At 41.3% G+C, this 22,326-nt stretch overlaps 1 protein-coding gene across 3 annotated transcripts in view; it reads left to right on the top strand.

The window, feature by feature from the left end:
- The first annotated feature begins 2,240 nt into the window (after positions 1-2,240).
- The window catches only part of LOC104926775 (beta/gamma crystallin domain-containing protein 1), a 27,176-nt gene continuing 7,090 nt past the window's right edge, over positions 2,241-22,326 (top strand). Inside the window, exons 1-15 of one of the 3 annotated variants that reach the window (XM_027283911.1) lie at positions 5,682-5,885; positions 6,050-6,122; positions 6,407-7,800; positions 8,295-11,793; positions 12,046-12,219; positions 13,412-13,450; positions 14,140-14,258; positions 14,900-15,056; positions 15,304-15,443; positions 16,976-17,102; positions 18,176-18,211; positions 18,643-18,803; positions 18,990-19,113; positions 20,258-20,403; positions 21,742-21,868. In XM_027283911.1, the coding sequence (XP_027139712.1) occupies positions 6,075-6,122; positions 6,407-7,800; positions 8,295-11,793; positions 12,046-12,219; positions 13,412-13,450; positions 14,140-14,258; positions 14,900-15,056; positions 15,304-15,443; positions 16,976-17,102; positions 18,176-18,211; positions 18,643-18,803; positions 18,990-19,113; positions 20,258-20,403; positions 21,742-21,868 (6,291 nt within the window). In that variant the 5' untranslated portion in view covers positions 5,682-5,885; positions 6,050-6,074. Of the gene's footprint in view, positions 2,493-5,681; positions 5,886-6,049; positions 6,123-6,406; positions 7,801-8,294; positions 11,794-12,033; positions 12,220-13,411; positions 13,451-14,139; positions 14,259-14,899; positions 15,057-15,303; positions 15,444-16,975; positions 17,103-18,175; positions 18,212-18,642; positions 18,804-18,989; positions 19,114-20,257; positions 20,404-21,741; positions 21,869-22,326 lie in introns of those variants that run through there. The other 2 variants (XM_027283910.1, XM_027283912.1) reach the window with 2 other exon arrangements.

Below are 22,326 nucleotides of genomic sequence, written 5' to 3'. Positions count from 1 at the left end.
GCTGTGAGTTTTGGGCTCCACATGCCACAGTAGTTAAGCTCTTTTCCAATTCTGCTTTGGACTGCAGGGGTTTGCCTCCCTGTAGTGAGCATCAACAACCAGTGGGTGGGGCAATGGAGTTATATCAATTCAACACCAAATCTGCCATTTGCTCTTTCTCCTAAATACCCCAAGGCGGTCTCTCAAGGCATGTGGTAGACAGTTGACTCGCTTGAACAAATGAGCAGCAGCAGGGAAGAAGCTCAGAGGGAGGAGAAGGGAGAAGGGAGGGTAAACACTGGCATTTATGTAGAAGATTCTTTAGGATCTGGTGGGTGGTAAAAATACAATGTCAGTAGAAGGATAATTACATATTCAGTTGCAAGAAAACAAGAGCCTATTTGATGGCGTTCGACCACATGCTGCGATACTATGAGAAAGGGGGAATGTTATACAGCAAGACAATAGGAGGAATGAATGAATGAAGAAGGAATGGATTGAAGATAAACGCCTCCTCCTTAGTATCACGGAGCTCTGATCCTACATGAGCTGCTTATTATCCACTTCGGTGTCAGCTATGTGACTCATGCAAACGAACAAATCCCATTCAATGCCAATAAATTATTTTCAGGCAGTACTTGTTTAAGGCTCAGGGTTACCTCCAACATGATGACTGCATGTTGTTGTTGTCTGAGAATTAGAGCTCTTTCTCTCCAGGACCTACTTCAACGTTGGTGAAAGGTCTAGGAGAAGTTATAAGATGTGCAATATAAATACACAGCTGATAACTCACTGTGCCAAACTGCACAAGGATCGAAGCCTCTTCATATCTTTTAATCTTTCTTAATCTTTCTTCAAGCCTAAAGCCTGAAAGTGTTAAGACCATTTATTGAAGTGATTTAAAAGTTTTGAACACGCTCATCAGACTAGTTTAGTTTAATGATCCATTTAAAAACAGCTCTCAGTTTTCTGACTGTTTCTACCTTAACACAATCATCCATGTGTCTTTGAATTGCTGCACTGAGGAGCATTTTCTATATGGACTGGTAAATTTCATCTAGATGCCTCATTATTGTTCCAAAGTGGTCTTACAGGACTATTTGAAAGGTCTGTAGAAGAAAAATCACTGAAACATAAGACTAATCTTGCTGAAGAGCTGCACTTGAAAAACTTCTTTTTGTGGCACAATAAAACTCAAAATATATTCTCCTGCTAACTTCAGAGGATTGGCCCAAGCAGCCTCCCGATTCAAACGTCTCACAAAGCAAAGGAAAATCTGGGTGGATACAGAGGATGACTAACTCTTCTCTACTTGAACAACAAGAGAGCATCTGTTTAAACACGCCTCCAGTGGAACCACTGAGTATAACAAAAGGAGAGCAGTGAGCAGCTGCCAGGTAAGCATGTCTGTAACTGTATGAATATGACAGTACAGCACTGTAAAAACGACTCACGGCGGCTACAGCAAGTAGATAACTCACCGCATATTGTATTAACAGTCTCCAGAACGTGTGAGTCAACCTCCACATTTGCTCTTTAGAGCTAATCTTTACAAATCCAGCTTAATTAGTGGTGTCAACAGAGGTGAAGAGAATGAATGGTGGCATTTTAAAATGTGTACTCTTCTTTTTTAATTATCTCCAAACCAGTAAAACTGGACGTCCACTTCTTTGAGTGACAATCGTAATAAGTTCTGTTCATGTTCACATGCTGCCTCCTCTCCAACACATTGGCACAGATAAGTGCACCAACTGTCATATTGTAAATGCATGAAAATGCATAAATTATAAATTATGCTCCCGGCAAACATTCTGTTTATCCCCCCCACCCCACCCCTATGCATTTTGCTTTGAAATAATAAAGGCAAGTGTGTAAATCTTTTAGTAGGTGAGAGAATGAGACAGGTTTCAACTTCACTGACACATTAATAAGTCATGGGAAAGACTCAGATACACAGGCAGTGTTTGTGCATGTGATGCAGGTTAGTGGTGTTTTGTTGTGTTCACACAGAGAAATGTTTTGGGGGGTCTAAGAGTGGCCTTTAGCACTGATTTTAAGCGTGAGAACTTCAGTCAGATGGGGATTCTTCAGGGTAAGTAGTCCTCGAAAACCCTGTAACCTAACAACCACAGTCTGTATCTGTAGTGTGGTTGTTTGTGTACCTGACACAGTTGCACAATAAAACCTGCCTGCTGTGTCATGGTGCTTAAAAAAGCCCCTGGCTGTGTTACCTGGCCAGGGCAGATTCCTCATCTACCTCATAGCTCATTACCATGTGGGAAAAAAAGAAACACTTCTAAAGCAGCATTCACAATGAGGCGTTAGTTACCCTGGATATATTCTCATATTTAGAGCGCACTAAATATTAATTAGGTCGCGCAGGTGAAGACTCCTCTGCTCTGACTGGCCGAGGAGGGACGGGTTACCGCACAGAGCCGGCGGCGCACTGAGCGACTCCATTGAAAGCGGGGCTGCGTCTGGCTGGTGAGAAGTCAGGAAACTCTGTAATCATGGTAAGATCTGTCTCTAGTCTCTAGTGACGTGCTTGTAAAGAAATTAACTGGGGCTGTTGTGGGTTTTTTTCGGTCGTTGGAGTGTTTTGAGGACAAGGCTGCCTGGATACGCTGCAAAGCAAAAGGGCCACCAGTTTGTTTAGGTTTTATGGAGCTCTGGGGGGCCTATGTAGAAACCTGTTAGACTTTGACCTTAAAACTATGCAAATAAGATTATTTTGTATCAACCCGATCTTTAAATGTCAGAATTAATAACCGACAAGAACATGACTTTTCAGTCGGGCCACACCTTACATCTCCAGGCATTGTTTACTCTGTGTACTTTTATTTCTAGTTCCTTTTATTTCATTTTAAAAGTCGAAACAATGAGCATGTCTGACCAAAAGCAGTTAAAGGGTTAAATTCCCAGACTTTCCTAGCAGTAAGGGGCTGATGGAAAGACTGACTTGAGCTGCCCGCCAAGCGAAACAAGGGCATGCAGATTTTGGAAAGCCAAAAACTGAATTGAACCGGCTCTCAAACCCACACAGGCTGCGTCATTTCCCCTGGAAAAGTTTGTTTGGACACGGCCCCCTTTTGCTGCCTTTAAGTGACTAAACTAAATGTAGGAAAATTGAACTCCGTGCCCACCTTTGCATAGTGATTCAGCATATTCAGGGCAGCAGTGTTACAATACAAAGTGTTTATGTGGTCTATCTGAGAAATAACAGACATACTTTGTGAGTTTATTTTGGATTATTTGGAGTTAGGGAGGAACATTTCTCTCATGTTTACATTTACATTTACATTTAATAATTTAGCTGGCAAAACAAGCATCAGGTTACTTTTGTTTACTGAGACACGGCGTCCGAATTTCTGAACTCTATGAGTCAACTTGTTCTTTGTGCTCTGTTGAAATGATTAAAAAAATCCGTCAAGATCAGATTTGAACATGTGCAGCCTGAGGTCTTGCAAGTGTCTCACATATTTGACAGCCAGAGTCATACTTTGATACTTGAAGCTGATGTGTGTCAACATTTAGATTCTTGCATAATCCAGTGTACTCTAATTTAATATATTAGATTCATTCAGATTTAATGAATCTATGAAACAGGTGTTCTTTTTGGAGTGAAGCCTTGACTGTGCTACTTAGTAATTGTAATTAGAACAAGTACAGTACACCGCAGTAATATGTATATACTAGTGCTTCTCCACAGGGATGCAAATTACAGGGTGTAGCATGTCTCTTGTCTGAAGAATGGAGTGATACTTCTCCTTGCTCAGGGTGTAGTCAGTTCAGGTATCTAACCCCAGAGTAGACGAAGCTCTAACAGACTTAAATCTTCCCACCACAATGTTTCACTGCGGGTTTGATAGCATTCTCTCTTCTGTTTTGTCTCTTTACATACACTCTTCTGTTACTGTCATCTTGGATTCATCAGTAAATAGAGCTCATTGTGAAAAGCTATAACTGAGCCCTGAGTGTTTGACCTTAGGTCCCCTTCTTGATAAGTGATGTCAATTGTCTCAATTGTTCTCATTGCTTCAGCATCACAGTTTCAGAACTCAGTCAACACATCACTACATTATTGTGAATATGGCTTTGAGATTACCTATTAAATGGATACACTTCTTACATTTTAATACATTTTATAGAATAAAATAGATATTCTGAAATGCATGTGCCTACATTTTTAACTGTACTGAAATTGTAATCTGATATTATTATTTGTAATAAAAATATTGTATCACAATTGAAACAAATGAAGAATATCTTTTAGCCTTTTAGATCCCACTGTATGTACTGGCAGCAACACTAGAATCCATGTATGCACAAACATACATAACATGATATTTGTATTTCAAACAAGATCCATGCAGGTAACAGTAAGTGTCAGATGCTGGAATATGTCTTTAGTCTAAGCTGTATCCTTCCTGCTGTACTGACAAAAATGAGAGCAGCCAACAGAAACATAACTCCCCCACTCATTTCCACATGTTGAACACAGGAGTGTGGACATAGTATCACAACAGTTCTAGCCCGTACAAGCTGTAATTTATTCTGTTATCCATTTTCAAGTCACATCTCATTCATGACAAACAAACTAACCCTGAGCATCAGTGTGATTGTAATGAGACTAGCTGGTCCACTGAGCTCTGCTCTGCTTGGGCCCTCTTTGTAGTGAGTGGAGTACCTCACTACAAAGAGGGCCCACAAACCATTGAACAAAACTGAATCTGTGTGCTGTTTTGGTTCCACAATAGTGGATCGAGCTTCCCGTTGATATCAAGGCAGCAGAAACTGTGCACATCTTCTATCTCACAGAGAACTAAGCTTGATGTATTGATCATCTGATGGCGTGGTCCCTTTTGGTCTGCCTGACCGTGCTTTGGATACGACTGATCTAGTTTCTGCAAAGCGTTTTATATGGGGTGCCGTTTGTAAAGCGGCTCATGCTGAAAATAACAGCAACATTTTGTCACATTTAGCTTAAAAAAACTGGTGTGAATTTTTGACAGTCACTTTTTTGCAAATTTACAACAATATTTGTCAACTTAGAGATATTTTAAATATTTAAATCCAAATGTTAAATGTTACACCTGAATGATAAATCTAAATCTAAATGTTAAATCTAAATCTAAATCTAAATGTTAAATATAAATGTTAAATCTAAATGTTAAATCCAAATCTAAATCTAAGACATACATTTAGATTTGTTCTCGGTTTACGTCAAAATATTAGAAAGCAGTTAGATAGAGATTAGTTTTGGTCTGCCTTATCATGCAAGTGTTTTAGAGATCCATGCACTATCCCCTTGAATCCCCTGATGTGACGTTCTCTCTTGTTGTTTCTAAATGAAGCTGTTTTATCTTCATGGCTGAAGAACTTATTTAAAGTCACTTTGGATACAATTAAGACATTTGATGTATGGTTTAACGTTTTACAGTCTTAGCTCAGAAGTAATAATAATAATAATAATAAGAAGAAGAAGAATAATAAGAATACTTTAAAATATCCACAATCACTGCTGTTGTAAACCACTTATACAGCTAAACATCTTGTCTTCCATCAGTCAGACTAACACTGCAGTCCAGTGGTTTTAACACTTGCTGACTAACCGGCTTCGTAGTGACACTCGTGTGTGAAGTTTACGAGGAGCACTTGAAGGCATCATTTTTTAGCACCGGGCTTTGTGCGCTGCGCTGGAGGGGCAGAACTTCAGCAGAGTCTATATCCTCGATGTCACGCACTCAGCACAGTACAGTTGTGATGCTTTACTGATGCAAACAGGACTAAACGCATCATGGTCATCAGCAGACATGCATCTTAGCGGAGATCCTCTGCTGCAGAGGCTGACAGCTGCTTATGTTTGTGGAGTAGGACGAAAACTTTTCTTCTCAGTCTAATTAAGGGTGAGTTGAGCTTGAAATTACTGTTATAGGGAAAGTTAGAGACTTATGGATGGATCGATCACTTTGCTAAGGCAGAAATCTTTTTTTTTTTTTTAATGATCTGCTTTTCTCTTTCTGTTGTTTATCCTGGTGGAATGATTTTGTGTTTGTTTTATGCTCTTTAGGAGTTTTTGTTCTAAAGCAAAAATCATGTTCACAACCTACATAAAGAATCTGAATGATATGGTATTTTCTACGGTAAGCTTACAGGTTATAAGCACTCATGCATGTCTTTGCTATGCTGAGAGATGCATGGCCATACTAATGTCCATGAACAAACAGTCCACACTTATATTTACTTTCCCAAGCCTGCACTCCCTTCCTTTGTTCATAGGTAGTTTATGGTATTTGCACTACCATGTGTAGCTGCTGTCATCTCACCTAAGGTTTGCACATATTCATGTGAAATCATGCATGTTTGTTAACTGTAACTGCACGTGTAAGCAGGCATTTATTGAAGTTGTTTTTCTGCTTTGCTTTAGTCTGAGAGCCCCGAGGAGCAGCCAAGTACCGGGGTCTTGGGTCGTATCGGCAGCTGGTTCTCTCCGTGGAGGGGAAAGGGTCCAAGTAGTCCTACTGAGAATGACTCTACATCTATCGATGAGACTCTTAAGTCAGAAGAAGAGGACATTGTGAGGGAACAACAGTGGGAGGAGGAGAAGGAACAGAGCTCCAATCCCAATCAACTTGGTTTCTCAAGAGACATTTTTCCCTGTGAAGAGAAGGACGCCACGCAGTCTGCCCACAGAGACGGCTCGGTTGTGAGCAGCACTGAGAGACCAGAAGGAGGTCCAAGAGAGGAGGAGTTTGTGGAGAGCAGGAAGGAGAGAATAGGGCAGGGCAAGGAGAGGGAGGAGAGCAGCAACGGTACTTCAGCGAGCGGGAATCCTGAGAAGAATGCCAGTCATCTGACACATCACTCTTCCTTTTCTGAGCAGGGAGTGGTATGGGACTCTGACCAGGCCCACACTCAGCCTCAGGCCCAGAGGGAAACACAGGCCCAGACAGGCAAGAGGCTCCATGTGTACCTGGAGGAGACCAGTGTGTTTCAATGCGGCAAAGACACCCGTGCTGGACAGGAAGTTGTCCGCACCAAAGTTACAAAAAGCCTAAAGGTACTCCCCAAAACAAAGTCATCACAGAGTTTTGATTCACTAGAGAGCTCAACTTCAAGTGCAGAGAACAAAAGGACAAATGCAAGGCCTGCTGTTGGTACAGACAGTTATTACAGTGCTCTAGTGGGAGTGTCACTAAAATCACGCAAACACTCACAATTCGAGCCTGAACCTGAACAAACAGACGCAGACAACATGGGGCGTAAAAATGCAGCTAGAAGGAAAGTCAGGAAGAACTCTCAGGGAGATGGAGGCAACAGCCCCCAAGAAAAAATACCTGCCAATGCTGAACCTCTCCCAGAGGGATATCCTACATCAGATAACTCAGTGACCAGTCCTGAGGGCAAAAGTCCAAAGACTCAAATGGGAGAGTCAACTGTTAACTCCTCCTCCAAGTGCAACCCAACCTCTCAGGCCTCATCTGAAGGGGAGATTAAGACTTCCTGTTCTGAAACAGCCAGGCAGTGGGGCAATTACCAAGATTCAAGCTCGGTCACTGCAACCAGTCTGGCATCTGTTGTTGATGGGAACGCAGACATGGAGGACGATGACAGTCTTTACAAAGTGGAAAGGAAGACAGAGACACCAGAGTCCAAACGCAGGAGTATTAAGGTTTCTCGAAGTGAGGTGAAGCTTTTTACAAAAAACGTGCCTTTGAACCCAAAGCAAAGTCCAGAGAGAGACGCCCAGGATTTTAAGTCAGCATTAAAGGAAACCAAAAATGAAACAAAGGATACGCCCAAAACAAAGACTGATGCAAGGTAAGTCTAAATATGATTGGTTAAATATAGCCAGAGAACCGGTTGTGTTTTTTTAATTAATAAGTGACTTATCATATTTCCATAAAGGGTAAAGTCTTCCAACAATGTATTCCACATACAATACTCCATTGTTGGGAAGAAAAGTTAAATTTTACAAGTAGTGTACCTTCAACTTTAGCAGACAAACTATTCTCTACATGACCTTACTGTAAAAACAGGGAATGTACGTTAGCTGCTATGGGTGGAACCTGACAAGTGTATCTACCATGAAACAATGGTGTGAGTCATAAAACACATAGGGTTGTGCTTTAAGAGTGACACTGCAAAGTACAGATAACGTTAACCAACAATATTGGTCCGATTAATATTAAACTCACCTTTGTCTGTGGTACATGCAGGCAGTTGAGCAAGTTTCATACGTGAGTCAAAAATGACCTGTTTGTTTTTTTCAAATGTTTGTTTAAATTCAAACTTTTACCTCTTATCACTCACAGACTACATGACTTGAAGAAAATAGATGAGGAGCCTAAACCAGTCGCTGGCCGGATCAAAGATAAAATCAACCTCTTTGAGCGTCCTGCAAGGGAGGCCGACAAAAAGACTTTCCAAGCCCCAAGGAGTGCCGATGTTTCTCCAGTTAGGAACGCCACGGAGAGGCTGAAAGCAGATTTTGTGTTATCAGAACAGAGGTCAAGATCAGCCGAACGTTATGACGCGACAAAGTCTAGCTCGTCACTCACAAGGGAGAGGCCGATCCCAATCAAGGACAGAGTGAGGAATTTTACAGAGACCTTTACAAGAGATGAACGGACAGCTTTGCCTACAAAGCCAGGAATGAAAGGAATGTCTCAGAAATCCATGTCGTCTGTGGCAGTTGTTGCATCAAAGTCACCAGAACTGGACAATCAGGGTAAACGGGATACTGATGAGCAGACGCAAACAAACGCATCATTTAAGATAACACTAAAACCAGATAGACAAGATACCACTGATGTAGCAGGAAAGATTTCCATTCCTAAAGAACAGCCAACAGACTGCAAAACAAAGGAAGCATTGGAGTCAAAAACTGCAGATCAGGGTACGAAACCGGGCAATGCTGAAACAAAAGTTCCAGCTAAAAGGACAAATGATTCTGCAGAAGTAATCAATAATAATAGCCAACAGTCCAAAGGCCCTAGCAGAGCAGGCTCCCGCTCTAAAAAAAGAAAAAATAAAGAACCAACCAGTCCAATCAGCCCAAATAGTGAAAATAAACCAGATTGCTCAACAAGTAAGCCAGCGCTCACTGCTGTGAAACAAGAACAGGTGCATGATAGAAAAGGGACTCCCTCCAAACAACTCACAGAGAAAGTCTCATTACCGTCGAATAAAGTCCAAGGAAATAAATCCAAAGAACAGTCTGTGCCTGATACCAAACAGCAAACATTTCCAAAACATGATCCAGACAAACAGAAGAAACAGTCAGATTCTTCATTTAAAAAGGAGAATATTGATAAGCCATGTAACAGCCAGGAGTCTGAACCATCTGTCATCAAGGTTGAACCTGATCCTGCTGCTTGTAGCAATGGAACAAAGATGCCTATTGACAAAGATCCAGTTATTTTTCCCCAAAAGGAGGAAAAAGCAGGGGGGGACAGCCTCTTATTTACACAGGGAGAGAGTGAAAAGGCCTCCAAAGACAGCAGAGAAACTCCAGCCTCCATCCCCTCAGCTGTGGTTGAACAGCCTATTGAGAAAACTCCTTCGGATCAAGAGCCACCAGTTAAAGGTCACAAATTAGATAAAGAACTGTCAATGCAGTTTGAACCAAGAAGTGCAGGGGAATTAAAGGAATCCAATAAAAAGGACACAGAGAAAACACAGCAACCCCAACACAAGGACACAGAACTAATAAATGATACTGAGAGTAAAGAAGTGAACAAATTAGAAAAAGTGGAGTGTGAAAAAATAAATCAGTCTGACAAGAAGAGCAAAGAGACATCGCAGCAGCTCCTCCAATCGGATAAAAATACCACAACGGTCAAGGTTTCGGGGACAAGGGGGTGTGTTGCCATGGATGACGAAAGACAGAATGCTGAAAGAAAAGAAAAGACTTGGACGGTTAAGGATGAAAGAAAACCAGAAGCCAGCCAACCAGAACAAGCCACTGAGTCCTCAGAAAAGACACCATTAGATCTCCCTGCTCAAACACAACATGTCAAAGAGACGACGACTACACACATACACAAAGCTGCTGTTTGTTCCATTGCCCAGGCTAACGAGGCTGTGAGTGGGACTAAGAGTGATAAAGAGCTTTCGAAGGGAGAGGCATCAACAAATGTGCCTACTGAGCTGCAAGCAAAGTCTACAGGAAGCCCTGAAACAAGAACTGAGTCAGTGATTACAGCAGAAACACAGCCTGATTCTGTATTTGTGGAAAAAACAGAGAATACACCGGATGACTCATGTACACATGGAGCTGATGAGGGCGAGCTCTCCAGTACAAGGCCTATCACCAAAGCAACTATAGCAGTTAAGGAAATGACTCTAAAAGCTGCTAATGACACTCAAGCACCAATAATTGCACAGTGTGACACGGTGGCAGAGAAAGAATTATCTGTTAAAGAGTCTGCTTCCATTTCTGTCTCTAAATCTGTGAGCAGTAAGGTAGCAGGGCAGGATGATGGGAAAAAAGGTTCAGCTGTCGAATCAGAAGTCAAAATCTCAGGCGATGTTGTGAAACTCACACCTAGACTCCCACAATGCGATGTATCAAAAAATACAGAGAGTGCAAATGATATCACTTCACTCAAGGGTGCAGAAAAAATAGCACAGCAGTCGGGTGATAGCGCCGCTTTCAGCACCACAGTTAATGTGGAGAAGACAGCTGAGAAAACATCCCATTCCCCAAAGAATGAACTTTCACCGGTTGCTAATGGTGATATCTCCTCACATCCACAGCCGCGCACAATCACAAAGGAACCGCTCGATAACAAGCCGAGTCGAACTCCAAAAGCGCCCGCTTCACCAGAGGTTAATAAGCTGATCCCAGACACAATCCAGCGTTCATCCATGAAGAAGTTCCATTTGCCGCGGGGACTAAGTAAAGATGATTCTGCACGGCAAGACACCCCTTCAAGCTGGCTGGATTTGGACTTCCCCAAGCGGAAACTTAAAGCCCCAGTTCCCAAGCTTAGCTCTGCTGGAAGTGAGAGCAATCTTCTGGACACGTCTGGTGACCTAGATGATGAAGATTTCGTTGAGAAAATCAAGAAACTTTGCGCCCCATTCTCCCTCCCACCACGTAAACACAACATACTCCGGCCACCTCAGCCGCCATTTGCAATGCCTGCAATCAAGGAGGACCGCTTTGAGAAGACGTTTGACCCTGAGGAGTTTAAATTCGGGTTGAGGAAACAGAAGTTCACCGTAGACACAACACCAAGCATGTTAGCCAAGCTCCAGCACTCGGAGACAAAAAAATCTGGCATTAAACCTGCCAGGGCTAGTTTGGCAGACAGGAGTATTCTGCTCAGTAGTCTGGACGTCCACTCTCGCCTCACCAGGGAAAAGACCCCCGTCAAAGATGAGGATGATGTTAAGGAAGAGAAGGATGAGCAGATCAAGGTGAAGTCTCGCTTGGAGGGAAGCTGTGTCTTCAGCAACCTCAACTCCTCCATCAGAGGGAAGAGAAATCAAACACAGGCAGAAAACACAAACTCTGGGGAAGTGTCACCGAGTGAGTCCCCCCAAACAAGCCCTTCACCTTTATCCCAGCCGCCCCCGCCAAGCCCGACTGCCACAGCTCCAATCAAAGATGCACTATCCAAGCAGAGTTCTGCCACGAGGAACAGAGAGGAAACCCAGGCTGTGGAGGCTGTGGTCAGTGACTCAGGCCTTCCGTTTCCCTCTTTTAACGACATCAAGCTGCCGGACTATTTAGAGAAGTACCTCCCCCGAGAACCAGCGAAACCAGAGCAGAGCACACAAGGACAAGAACAAGTCAAAACCGAGGTTAGTTTTTCTGTATGTTACTTTCAACAGCTAAAAATGATATGAATGAAAGACGTTCTCATAACACAGACAAAAAAAAAAAGTTATAAAATCACCAGTCAGTGATTTTATAGTTTAATGAAAGGAAATACTTTTAGAGCCAAGCTCTTTTTAACATGTCTGACAGCAAACGTCATTGCAGTACAGCAGATCAGCACAAGAAACTTGCCCAAACTTTTATACTCACCTGATGGTTTTCAGTTTATGCCTCAGGTTATTGGAAAAATGTCAACTCCAGCCAGTGGAGATGAACCAGACAGGGCTGTGAAACCAGGTCGTGTTCTTCCTGATCCTCCATCTTTTCCTGGGAATCTTTCAACCACACACCCACCACTCCCTGAGCTGAAGCAGCCTCTGGCTAAGCCACAGAAGATACTTACTAAAAAGGTAAATGTGCAGTATACAGACAATTAAACCCCTAACGATTTAGTATCACGAAAGTAAAGCTGTGTATCTCTTTGAAGTGCATGTGTATGAGATTAGATCGCTTGCTGCGTTGCCAGGTGAGCTGGAAACTATTTAGATCCTGAATTTCTCGTAGAGCTGCATGGCCTACGGTCTTTATTGAAAAGTTCACTTGTTTGTTTTTGTTATTTAACAAAACTTTATTTGCATTTCGGTATCAGGTATCATTGCTAGTACAGAAGCTTCTCAGGCCACACAACAGTGGATCTTTTGTCCCGCTGGTCTCTTTGATGTAGTTTGGGATGGTAAAAATGACTGCACCATGTTTGCGGCTGCAACTTCTGACTTATTGCTTTACTTTGCATGATCTCAGTTTTCCATTCATTTACATATAATTGGTAAAAACAATGTCATTTATACTATTTATAGGCAACAAGGAATTTCTTTGAAAGGGTAGCTTTATCCTGTAGCAATTTATCATCAGAAAGTTTTGTTCGCCAAATATGTTGAATTGTATGTTTGCCTGGAGACAAATTTGACATTTGTGTGTGTTCAGTTGCAAACAGAATCCACAAGTTAAAATAATTAAATTTATTAGTTGATTTATTGAATTATTTCACAGTGTTTTGGAAATTATGATTAGGGACCTGTAAAATAATAATATCAAGCATTTTTTAGAATTTAAACATGCTCTGCTGCTCAGTAACAATTTACATCACAATCACCAAAACCCAAGTTTACATATTTGCAATTCCTCGGTTGGTCTGATTAAAAGTCAAAACCCCAAAGTTATTCACTTTACTGTCAAGGAAGACTAAGAAAACGATAGCAGTTGGCATTTCTTCTTAATTAATTCCTTAAATCCTCAATCAATAATTAAAATTGTTACAGACAAGTAAGCTTCTTAGTTGCTACAGTTGACAGCTCGCCTGACGCCTAATTTGCCAGAGTTCTGCATTAAGATACACTTTTTTCCTGCTTGCTATGCTTGCAGCAGCGTGTGCTTGAATACAAATTCCAAATAGCGTAGTCTCCAGGGATCGACTGTGTCCCTGGAAGTAAACTTAAAAGGTCAAGACATTCAACAGGCACAGAGCTGGTGCACCAACATGCTGATTAGCCCTTTCCTGCACAGTCTTTGTCGCAGTGATAATTCTGTGCTTTTTCTTTCCAGATAAGAACTGCTAAGGGATTTCACAAGCGCCCTGGAAAGGTACAGTAGGCACAACTTTTGCCCTCGTACTGTTGAATCGAAACAAGATGGAATCTTGTGGGGAGAGGAATCTGAATCTGCACAGACAACTCTCTGTTCTTTGGAAACATCTGCTTTTCATATGGTGTACTTGGGGGTAAACAAAGCATTAAAAAAACATTTGAGTGCAAAATGTTCAGCTGGATGTGATTACAATCACGGAATTCAGTGCTGCCAACGCAGTGTTAAATTTGTGTTTCTTCATTATGGCACAAAGTAATAGTAGTTTGTTTCCCAGTTGTGTGCAAGAAAGAGAGAAATTCCCCCGTCCCCTTCAAGATTGTCTTGGTTCTTGCTGCCACATCATTTTAATTCAGACTATATCCAGTTTCAGCTGTGCTTACATAAGACAGACAGTTTTTGTTCATTATTCACAAAAAAATACAATATTCTGTTGCCCCATAAACTAAAAATGTATTATTTATGTTGAAGTGATGCATTATATATACCATGCATATTAACAGTACACTCGGGTGGTTCAAGTGATCGTGTGCCTGCCCATAAATCTGGTTTTACTGCAGGCATACAAGAGTAAGAAATGAAAGAGCCACACTATGAGGTCCCTCTCAGCATTCAGTGAATCAATGCAATGCATTTTGCTGTTTATTATAATTTCTCTTCATGACACCGCCGTTCATGTCTCCACACAGATGGTGTTGTTTGAGAAAGCGCAATTCAGCGGCCAGCCATATGAGATTTACAGGGATCTCGCAGATGCGACTTCCCTGCAGCTCTCACATCTCATATCTGTGATGGTTGTTAGAGGATGGTACGTATTGATTTTATTTTTATTTATTTTTGCCTGGTAAAGCTCCCAGATTTGTCACAGTTTGTGGTGTTTTCTTGGCAGCAAGCAGTTTGTGTACATTCAATATTAGTCACCAAAACAAAACATCCAAGCTGAATTTCTATGAAGCTCTCGGGAACACGGGATCGTTACAGCATTTATTGTACATTGATATACATCTTTAAAGCAAATGTTCAACATTTTGGAAAATTCTTTCATGCTTTTGTGGCATTAAATATACAGCCTGTTTAAACTGAAAACATGGGGAAACAGCTGGTCCAGCACAAAATCTAAATCTCTAATCTCTTGCCAGGGAGCAGTAACTTACTGAAGTCTTGTTCCCAGTGTAAGCAGAAACTTCTCAAAGTTATTGTGCTTGGCCGAAAAAATAGTCCACTACATAACTTCTTGTAACACTGACGTGTAAACAACTAGAGTGGTATCGATCTTCTCGTCTAACTTTTTGTAAGAAAGCCAAAACGTATTCCTAAATTGTTCAAGCATTGATGTAAGACTCCATTTTTATACCACTTATATTTATCCCGGTCCTTTTTTTCACCCAACATATAATCATCTGTTTCTGTCACATGACGACGGCGTGTTTTTGTTTGTTTTGACTATAGCTGGGTGCTGTACGAGAAGCCTGACTTCCAAGGACGCACCATCGCTTTGGAGGAGGGAGGCATTGAATTGACAAATATGTGGGCAGAACCTGGGCAGGAGACAGAGCCACGAAGCGATCCACCAATGATAATTGGCTCTATCCGACTTGCTGTCTCGGTGAGCGCCCTGGATAAATACTTTGACCTCATTTGACCTGCAGTATCTTAATACCTACATTAGCGTCACCTCACATGTCCCTCTGAAACATAGCTAATATGTAATATTGCTTTTTTGATATTCAGTCCAGACACTTTAAGAACACAGTAAGTGAAAACTTACCGGGGTCTTTCTTGGTCGCACTACAAAGGATGATAAGTATAAACCACGGCTGATCATTTCTGTGTTTGTTTCCCCCTCTCTTCAGGATTACAGCATCCCCCATATTGATCTGTTTACTGAACCGGAGGGTCTCGGTAGAGTCACACCTTATCATGATGACGCAATTGAGACGGGCTCGTTTGGCATCCCGCTGAGCACTGCTTCCATCCAAGTGCACTCTGGGGTGTAAGTATGGCTGTTATAGCAAAAACCAATATTTTTTATGTTTGTGATTGACCTGGTAAAGCATGCATGACCACAATCAACAGGCTGACATAATCAAATTATTAGCAAGACACATTGTCTAATTACTGCGATTGATCAGAGTGGTATATAGGTAGATCACATTTGATTTGAAATACAATACATTCAGGTGTTAAAGAACAAGACATAGTGCCTTTCCTTTGAAACAGCTAAGCATAATGTGTAGGTAATTAGACAACAATTGATTTTCTTATCGCTAATGACTGGCAGACCCACGGGAAGATAGTCTTTGGAAATCTTGCCGTAGAGCTTTCTTTTATTAATGGGATGTTCTCAGTGTTTGGCTTTGGTAAATAACTGAGTGATAGTAATCATTGTTGACGCTCCTCAGTGTTTATCTATGCCTTTGGTTTAACTTGCACTCATTTGCATGCTCAGGAATGTCTGTCCTGCTTTTACATGTTGACGTGTTAAAACACAAAGAGAGAGAGAGAGAGAGAGAGAATGGGTGTGTGTCACTTGGAAAGCCGAATGTAGAGGTGCAGACCGAGTGAGATGAAGAGTGAGACCCAGACAAAGGTGTGGAGACAATTTGGCAAAGTGGATAATGTTTTTCCACATGAGAGGTGTACGGATTCAGGACATTTTGTGCCCTGCCCCAGAGGGAAATGATCCGCAGTAGACCTTTCTCACACAGCTATTTTTGTAGGTTTGCCTTGGCATTAAAAAAAAAAAAAACATTGTCTAGAATATTTCAGCATTTCTCAGCATCTAGACAAAACTATATGCAGTCAGATGCCACATCAGCTTTCCTCAGTTATTATTTCTGCTTCAGCTGCTCTTTCTGTTTGCTCTGCGACAAGTGTTAGCAAATTTACATACAACAAATTTCATGTAACAGCCAGCTCAGTTGACTCATTGAAAAAACTGGTTCATCCATTCATGGTATTATATATCTTTCAGCACCTAAAGGTTGGCCTCAGTTCTTGGTTTGACTTCCTCAGTCCTGACTGAATGAGCTGGGTTTGTTTTTTTCTGCCTATGGCACACATGTGCCGGTTGGTGGTATGAGGCTTTGTGTTGCACTACATAATGGCCTTAAAATGTCAGAGGTAGCGGCAAAGTTCCAAGAAAGGCTGCCCACGCTGAAAATGAATTGCAAAGGACAAAATGCTTTGAACTGAAGCATGCCATTCCCAAGATATTTTATTCTAAAACAAATAGCTTTTGTCCTCAGCTGTAGTTGCATGACTCATGCCTAGGGAAGATATAACAACCAATTAAAACACTGCCGTTACCTAACAATACTTAAGGCAATCAGCGAATGTATTAATCGTACCTGTAGACCACTTTGTTCTTTTTCATGGTTATGACGTCTTACCAGTTTTATAAAAGCAGCCCGCCATTCGAGGTCATGACTCACAGTTATTTTAGAACCACCAAGAGGCATATCTAGCCATAATGTGGTGTAATGTGTTATTAACATGCACTGTTGGTGTTTGTCCTTCCTTCAGGTGGCTGGTGTTCAGTGACCCGGGGTTTCAGGGCATGCTGGCTGTGCTGGAGACAGGAGTGTACCCTTTTCCTGAGGCCTGGGGCTTCCCGTCACCGTTCATTGGATCTCTTAGGCCACTTAAAATTGTGCGTATCTTTTGTGCTGCAGAAGTTAATTTAATACTTGTAGCCACGCCAGTGACGTCTATGGCAATGTTCAGAGAGCAGAGCCACTTTGGTCTAAATTGAAATGTGGGATGGATTGCCTTGAAATGTTGTATACACGTTTATGGTTCCCAGAGGATCAATTCAAATAACTTTGGTTATCGTAGACTTTTCCTCTAGTGCCGCCATGAGGTTGACTTTTTCTTTTTCAGTAAAATATCTTCTTCTATCTATCCTCTCTTGCCATGAGATTACAGTAGGTACCGACATTCATGGTCTCTAGAGGATAAATTTAAATGACTTTGATGATAGCTTGACTCTACATGTAAAGCCAACAAGGAGCTCAATCAAACTTATCCAGCCAACTATCTCATTTACATATTACATTTAGCACAGGGATTGGCAGAAAACTTCTAATCCCTAAAATCCTAAAATCCAACTACCATCAAGACATTTCTGTTTGTGGTTGTGTCATGTGTCATGAAAGTTCCCTTGCTTTTCATCCAGCACCATCATCAGGTCGAAATTTAAATTTGTCCAGTACATATTTATGAAAATAATGTCATTCCCATCAGCCTCAGCTGGACATTTTGTTGGTATATACTAAACTAAGATGGGGCACATTACTGTTAAACATCAGCATGTTAACATCCTAAAGTTAGGAGTTAAACTTCCTCACACAGAAGCAACCATGGCTTTACACTTTCCTTTTAACTCTCCCTTTTCTATATTCACTTTGTACCTGCTAAGTCATGTGTAAAATTGCTTCCATACTTATATAATTAAGTAAGTTTTCATAGAAACTGCAGTGTTTCTGAATAACACTGCAGTTTTAAAAATTAATGTACTTTTGTGAAACTCCCATTATGTACAGTCAACACGACAATCAGCAGTAATTAGTTTTCTTCCTTCCACAGTGAAAGGAGCTCAAGTCAGCATGTTCTGTGTATTCCGCTCATTTCCTTTGCTCTCTCTGAAATTTTCAAGTAAACAGCAGTTTTTGTACAGTTAATTAGAGGACAAACTGGTTGCTCATGATAATGTTTCTGTTGCAGGGTGGTTTCAAAGTGGAGAATCCCATGGAAGTCAAGGTAGACCATTCGACCATACCTTATCTCACTTGTTTGTGCTTAATTCTAATATAAGCAATTTTAAATTTTAAAGCAACCAGCTGTGATTATTGTATTAAGGGAAATGCTTTCTAAAAAGTCAATTGGTGTTGCGCATTGCATTCATTGGCACATGTTTCTGTTTAGTGTTGTGTTTATCTTATTTTAAGCCCAAAATAGATGTGTTGTCAAGGACTTTCCAGTGTAACCACAGTGTGTTTTGGCAGCAGACCTCGGAGTGAATACTATCCATAACACTGTGCTCACAAATGTTAACACGACCATGAATCCACGTTTTTTACATAATTGCATGCAGCTGAACACAAACTTAACTTTTTATCAGATACAGAAAGAGAGAGGTAGTAAATGTGAATTATAAGTTTAATATAAGCCCTGTCCTTCCTCTCTTACAGGCGGTGGTGTATGAAAAGCCTGGCTTTGAGGGCTCCTGTTTGGAAATCGACAGTGACGTTTTCTGCTTTGGTGAAAGTGACGAAGGTATTGCTGCAGATGAAGCAAACCTTGACTCAAAGAAGCTGAACTCTGTGGGTTCTTTAAAGATCATCGGAGGATTGTGAGTCTTTGTTCTTCTGTTACATATTTTTTTATTTTCCTTACTGGCACATGATTAAATTAGGTGGTGAGTTTTGTTTAGACCTAAGATTATTCAGAACTAACTTTGCTGCCAGATGGTGATTTTTGAGGTTATGTTTTGCACAAACTGGTCTAACTAACAACATGTCGCACTCTTTTCTTCTAGCTGGGTGGGCTACAGCGAGCCTGGGTTTGAGGGCCAGCAGCACATCCTGGAGGAAGGAGAGTATCTGGACTGTAGTGAGTGGGGAGGCTCAGAGCAGCTCCTGTCACTGCGACCAGTACTGGCTGTGAGTACCGTAGCATACCACACTTTTTGTGTGAACTAAACTTTTAATACACTAGTGTGTAATAAAAAGTTAATTTGGATGTTTCAATTGTCGTTCAACCACCAAAGGATTGTGAAGGTCAAAGTTTTACGGGAAATGTTTATTACTGTCGGAACAGAAAATCCATATAAAAACATGGTTTCAGCAGGTTTTCCAACATTTTTATTGGGGAATTGATTCTTAAAAAAACAGTGTTGAACAAAAATGAACAGAAGATCAAAGACAAAGAGAACAGAAAATCCATATAATTCAGACCAAGGGAGACTTTTCAAATAAAATCACACTTTTGATTGTGTATAGGGTTGCCAAGCGGGGAGAACCGACCTGTTTATTAAAAACCAGAAAGAGGTTTTCCAACATTTTTATTGGAGAATTGATTCTTTAAAAAAGACAGTGTTGAACAAAAATTAATAGATTATGCAAAGACAACAAGGTTTCTTTTCATAAAGCTGTGGTAGGGGAATTAACTTTACATTATTAACAGTGGGTATTGCTGACCCGGATGGCCTGGTATCTCATAAACCATAAACTGACTTACTAATCAAACCCCAGGGCAGTGATTCTCAGACTGTGGGGTAGGCCATTACAAAGAGTGGCACTCAAGTGAAAAAATGAAAACAAATATGTGTACCTGGAATGAAATTCAAAGCAGACACAGAGCAAGAATTTGATTTGTGTGGGCAAAGAAACAAGTTCTTGCAAGGTTAATAAGAGCCAAGATGATGATTAAGATACGAGTTAGAGATGCACGATGTGTTCAGACAATAAAACCACATGTAGTTCTGGTAGTTTTGGGCTACGTTTACTTTTTTTCATTTGAATAATAGAAACTTGTGTTGGTGAAGAGAAACGAGCAGAGCAGTTCATGCTCTTGATAATTTTAAAGCTGACTTGTTTTGCTAGTAATTTCCCTGAGATTATTCACGGCTGATAAAAAACATTAATTGGTTCACAGCAGGCTGCTTGAAATGATTTTCTACGTGACAAAAATTTGAGAACAGCCGCTATAAAGCACGCTCACACTTTTTTTAATCTAAACGTGCAGATGTTCATTTGTGATATAGTTTGATATGCTGATCACCAGGTGGTTTTATTCCTCCTACAGGATTTCTTGTCTCCACATCTCAAAATGTTCAGCGACAGAGATTTCGGAGAGCTGGGAGTCAACATTGACATCACAGTGCCTGTTATCAACATGGATGACACAGGCTACGGCTTGACAACACAGTCAATTGATGTCCTCGGTGGCGTGTAAGTGACAAGTTTTTCACTTATCCCTGTGACATTCACTGCTGTGTGAGCAGAAATGAGAAATGAAAGGTCGGCCGTTGAAAGGATTATTACTTATCCTGCTAAAGTAAACAGATCAGATTATTAAAATTCCTCAGATGTCTTGTCTTTGCAGGACCTTAGGTATGTCTCTGATGAAATATGCTTGACTCCCCACCTGTTTGCCTTCTGCTTTTCTTCTATAACTTCTCAGTTCATGCTTTAAAGTGGCATTCCTACGCTTCACCTCGATAATTACTTTCAGGCTACAGTTGTAAAGTCTTTTGCGGTTTATTGTTCTTTGCAGCTCAGGTGTGCAGCGGTGAGGCTGCCGCGCCCATGCTGACAGGTCCAAACAGATCAACCTAGTTCACTAACGTATAGTCTCAGAAGCATGCTACTTTACACCCTGCTGAAGTTGGTATAAGTGCCAAATTAGTGCAGGGTGTGGCCTAGAAATGTCATTCATGCATGCGTGGTGTTTTTTTGTTACGTGTAACGTCTCATGAGCCGTGCTGTTACATTCTGTGGGGAAAGCAGAAGATTCAAGTATCGGCTGTGTTGCATGGGTGTTTCTATGTATGTTTCCTTTGGCTATGATCTGATAAAGAAAAAGCTGAGGTTAACTAAACCAGAAGCAAATAAGGAAAGCATAATGAAATGCAGAAAATGCTGATTTTTTTCTCCCCAAGGGAAAGACTAACAAAGTGATGGACAGTGTGGAGCAGAACATTTCGTCCCTCTTTAGGATGCACGGCTCTGAGGGGTTATTCTCGCCGTGCCGCTAGCCTGTTATTAGATTGCACGGCCTCGCCCATGTCGTGCTGCCGTCCCCCTGAGCCTCCGATTGGCTCAGTGTGTTGTTTCAGCACTTGCTGAGGGACACTTGTTTGTTGTCTAGCACGTGAGGACACACGCAGGCCCACAAATGCAAACACAGCCGCTTTCTGTCTCACGAGCAGAAATACCTTAGGCGTCCACAACAACACACACTCGCACAGCTACCCAAGACATGCCACATTTGCCAAGAGAGTACATAGAGTACATATTTGAAGAGATAATATTATCTGGGTTATTATCATCTTGGACTATGACCAACAGCAGCTGACTTACATGATAAATAAGCAATGCTTTGACAGCTTCGTGTTGTGAGTTCTTGTGGTTTTTTCTTTCCTAACAAGTGTGGGTGCATCAAAGAGTGTGTTTCTGTACGAATTACGGTGAAATGAAAAGGGAGTAAACACAATTCTGAAGTGCCAGTGCAAAATTAAAGGGTGATTCATGCTCCTTCTCCTCCTCCTCCTGTTTTCTCTCTCTCAGCTGGGTTGTGTTTGAGGAGCCGGGCTTTTGCGGTGAGCCCTACATCCTTGAGAAAGGCCTGTATGGAAACCCAGAGGACTGGGGGGCGCTACAGCCCAGAGTTGCTTCAGCGATGCCTGTTGTGCTGGTGAGTAGTGAGCGGTGACTCAAAGTTATGAAATCTTTCTGTTTTCCACTGGTGGAGATGTCCGGTCACGGCAGCAACGTGTGTGTTCACTTGAGATTTACGATTAATGTCACATAAGCACTCTCCTTTTTTTTAATTTTAGCACTCTATGATTAATAACTGTGCTATTTTGTAATATCAAAGTGTGCTCTGTATTCTCACTTCCCCTGGTATTCCCCTGGTGAGTCATTTCAGCGCATGTGACGAGTCACGACACTCAAGCTTCTGACCAAGTCAATATTTATGATGGAGGGCAGGAATCTCTTCGGAGACAGACCAACCTTTATCCACTAGATTATCTTTGGGAGCATGAGACATGAGAAAAACAAGAGTAAATTGATGTGTATAAGAGAGGAAAATACTTGTCATAAGACTGGATATGAAAACATGTTAGATCACAAAGGTGAGTCATCAGGCTG

Source organism: Larimichthys crocea, chromosome XI, assembly GCF_000972845.2.
Source record: "Larimichthys crocea isolate SSNF chromosome XI, L_crocea_2.0, whole genome shotgun sequence".
Lineage (NCBI taxonomy): Eukaryota > Metazoa > Chordata > Actinopteri > Sciaenidae > Larimichthys > Larimichthys crocea.
The sequence above is the reverse complement of the archived record's forward strand: the minus strand, read 5'-3'. Positions and strand labels throughout refer to the sequence as shown.